This window comes from Fragaria vesca, linkage group LG4 (genome assembly GCF_000184155.1).
Source record: "Fragaria vesca subsp. vesca linkage group LG4, FraVesHawaii_1.0, whole genome shotgun sequence".
Taxonomy (NCBI): domain Eukaryota; kingdom Viridiplantae; phylum Streptophyta; class Magnoliopsida; order Rosales; family Rosaceae; genus Fragaria; species Fragaria vesca.
The window spans coordinates 2,771,083-2,775,058 of record NC_020494.1 but is presented as its reverse complement, the minus strand read 5'-3'; the positions used below and the strand labels follow the sequence as shown (position 1 = coordinate 2,775,058).

At 37.1% G+C, this 3,976-nt stretch overlaps 1 protein-coding gene across 1 annotated transcript; it reads right to left on the bottom strand.

Moving 5' to 3' along the window:
• Positions 1-105: 105 nt before the first annotated feature.
• LOC101301477 (replication protein A 32 kDa subunit B-like) lies at positions 106-3,829 on the bottom strand. The gene is made up of 10 exons (XM_004296388.1): positions 3,577-3,829; positions 3,324-3,440; positions 3,133-3,230; positions 2,992-3,033; positions 2,803-2,880; positions 1,071-1,149; positions 870-929; positions 728-778; positions 560-639; positions 106-360 (listed from the first exon to the last, which is right to left on the bottom strand). Exons 1-10 carry the CDS (start codon positions 3,670-3,672, stop codon positions 300-302), a joined length of 762 nt encoding a protein of 253 aa, XP_004296436.1. The 5' UTR covers positions 3,673-3,829; the 3' UTR covers positions 106-299.
• Positions 3,830-3,976: the final 147 nt, after the last annotated feature.

Genomic DNA, 3,976 nt, shown 5'->3' with positions numbered 1-3,976 from the left:
CAGAGGATTATATTATTGCACTGGTAATGACCTAGCGTCAACTATCAAGTATAATCAGAAGGCTGCTGTGTGAAGTAGACCGCATTAGTTATTTAATTTATCTATAAATGATACATGAACATCTTTTTTTAGCAGAGAACAAATATTACCAAAATCTTGTCAAATGTCTACGCAACCTCCAAACCATGGAAGGAAGTGTAATTGACATATGATCTTATTACAAGTACTACAGATTTACCAATCATCAACATATGATGGGTTCTTGAGGAAAATCATACAGAACAAACATCTCGCTTAGTTTAATAGAATAATAGAGAATAAAGAAGTATACAATCTGATCCGGGGGCTCTTTTCTTCACCCTGTCAGAAGACCATAGTCTCGTGTTCAACAATTAGATAAATAACAAATCCATGTTACGCATGATAATGAGACTGTTTTGCAGTAAGACAACACCTTGAGATTCTAGATTAACAGTCAGCTGAACACTGACACCGAGTTGCTATTTCACAGAAGTATTCTTATACATACAAATGATGTTTGAAGGACATGGGTACTTACAGATATCGAGGATGGTTTAAAACTTGAAAGACCCTTTCTGCAATGATCCTCTGTCCATCATGCCTATATTGTCCAAATACCTGAGGGGCAAAATGAAGTGGACCAGTAAAGGAAACCAGAAATACATTAGAAATATAACAGACTGAAGTCTCTAGATAAATAACTGACCTGATTTGGTGGAATTGTCATATATGACTGTGTTGTGACACCAACACCAACCTGCTAAGTGGCAAAATGAAGTGGACCAGTAAAGGAAACAACAAATACATTAGAAATACAACAGACTGAAGTCTCTAAAGGAATATCGGACCTGATTTTGTGGATTTGTCATATATGACTGAGTTGCGAGACCCACACCAACCTGTGGTTTCTGTCATCACAAGTACATAGCCAGACCATAAAAATAATAAGAAATATATACATATAAACAAACAGAGCATAATGTTCCACATCAATGTATCTTGTGTGTGGAAACAAGACAGAATCATATTCTGAGTAGTTAGACAAATACCGGTAACTTGCTGTTGCATAAATGGACGTATATACACTCGATAAAGTGACTTGCAATCTCATTATAGTCATCCACTGGCCTGAAAATTACACCAGCTTCATCAATGGTGAAACGTCAAAATAAATTATACCAGATATTGTGGTTTGGTCACTGAACTGGACTGCAGGAAGTCATCCAATGGTAATCCAATTATCACTAAGGACAAACAATTGGATCGACCTAATGAGTCAAAATATAACAACCAAAGCTAGTAAACTAGTGCTGTTGTAGTGGTAAATGGCATGTGGTATCATTACTAAATAGCACTTTGGGACACTAGTTACATAGTATTCTCGCAAATTGAAAGTATCTTCTTTCCATAAGTAAAATCAACTGCTCCATACAGTTCATATTTCTGAAAGCAAAAGTTATTTGGCATAAGAAATTTGTTGTTACCTTTAATGTCATACACAATACCTGGGAAAATACAATTGTACTTGCAGAGGAACAAAACAAATAAATTGATTATCACATTGCAAGGGTTTTTTTTTTTTTGGAAGGTAATAAGATCAATATAGGATTACAGGGTAGAGTTCAAATTCCAGCCAGTGTACAGCCTTCCAATCAGAAAGAAAAAAAAAAAAAAAAAAAAACCCTAACAAGATTTAATTAACCCAACTACAACCATGCACATTAACAGTACAAGAAACATCATCACCTCCTTTGAAGCTCCATTTCATAAATTACTAACCGATACACGTGAACTTTGATAGATTTCATTTCCTTTACGAAAAAAAAAAAACGAAATGAGTGACTGCAATGAATGAAGAAATACAACTGGACAAGAGGTCTACAACTAAGAAAAAAAAAGAACAGCAAATCCTCAAAGCTATACCTAATACACATATTTAAGCTACAAAACACCCAAGTGACTGTAATTTTAGATTTTGGCAGCCTTGCAGTCAAGCCAAATATAAGAAAGGCTTCACTTTCTAAAGCCTATCAAAAAAACTGACTGTGATCTTAGATTTCACATCGGACAGAAATCAGTTCTACACTCCCTGCAAGCTCAACATGACACACCAATGAGGAGAAATCAACCTTCTTTGTAGAAGCATATCTTAGTTGTTATCCCTTCCACAAAACAGTTTACCACCCTAAAGTCTCACTCTTAAGTGGCACCTAGGTATTCCACATAAAACTTGCAGACAAGAAAATGAATCAGAATCATCAGCAATCATAAATCTATAAAAATATTTGACAAGACAAAGTTACAAAAGACTCCAGCTTCCATCTTAGCATATCCAACTTAGAGTATTCCAATTTGAGCCTTTCCAAAAATGCCAACAGCATAGAAAACCTGTTCAACATTTGAGTGTCTTCTAGAAACAAAATCCCAGCTCATGAGTAAAGTAATCGGAATAACTAAACTATCTTATTCTGGACATGTGGAATCTTAATAACCTGGAATCTTGACTCCTTACATCTAAGGCTCGACAGACTATGTTCCTTAAAATTTTAACTGTTACAAATGCCGTGAACAATACTCGAGTTTATAATCTCTCTCAATTAGCACATAAACAATCAACAGTAGCGACATTCATGAAGTCATACGAAATTATATGCTAACAACACAAGACAACTAACAAAAGCAAAGAAAACGCTAACAATAAGAACTTACTATCACATTACCTTAAAGCTGTGACAGAAATAGAATATTATTCCTCTGAAGCATGAAGAGAATTGAAATTACCTAACAGAGAAGACATTTATGGTCTTCTGCCCCTGAAAGGTTCTCAAGCGCCCATGAACCCGAACATACATTCCGTTCCTAACATGAGACACGGAGATGACACGTTAAATTAAAAATGTCCTGCAACACATCTCATAAAAAATGGAAGAAATGCAATTGCTAAAATAAATCCCTATGCCCTAAACATACGAGATTGCTTCAATTTCGGCAGTGTCTACTTGCTCATTAGACCTACACACATACAACAAACAGAAGAACAAGTCCATTATAAACATAGAGAATAGCGAAATCCACCACAGCAACAGAGAAGAGTATGACAAACTCTCTCACCATCTGTTGCATTCGACCCGTCCGGTCCCATCATCAAGAATGAAAGTAGCATCTGTTAATTTTTCGACAAACTCGTGCACGATTCCCACAAGCTTAACCTAATAAACAAAAACAACAAATTCAGAAGCCTTTTGACACATAAAAAGGCCATAACCAAAAGCTTTTCGAAAAGATAGAAAAACTAAACTCACGGTGGAGACAACGACGCCGTCGATGGAGAACTCCATTTTACCATTTTCGCCGGCAATCGCGTCGCTGAACTGCTTCAGGGTTACCGGAAGCAGTGTATGTGTTTGGGCGTCACGATTCTGCGAAAGGAATCATGAAAAGGCTTAATTTCAATCTAGCAAATCAGCAACCAAATCGCTAAGCGATTCAAATCACAAGGTGAGAGTGAGTGGTAGAAAGCCCCAATTGGTCCATTGAGAGCCTCGAGTGGATTACCTTAAAAAAAGAGTAATCGGGGGTTGGGTTGGCGGCGGGGGGCATGAAGCCACCGCCGTGGAAGGCGGCGCTTCCGTCGAATTGGCTCACGTCCATCGGGTTCTCCTTATCTCTACTCTGAGAAACCTTAAGAGCAGGTCCACCCTCTTAGCTTTCGTTAAAAAGGGCATGGGTCATCGGTGAGACCCAATTCGCCAGGTGACAGTGATTTTAGACTGCAGTTTTCATCCACGATTTATGTTTTTGGGTCGCCACATGACGGTGACTGTTTAATAAATTTTATATTAAGTAATTAATTATAGATAATGAAAAAAAATTAATATGGACCTTGGATCAAATTACTATATCAAATCTGGGCCACCCAATGTTGTTTTAAAAAAAAAGAGTTGTGTTGATCCGG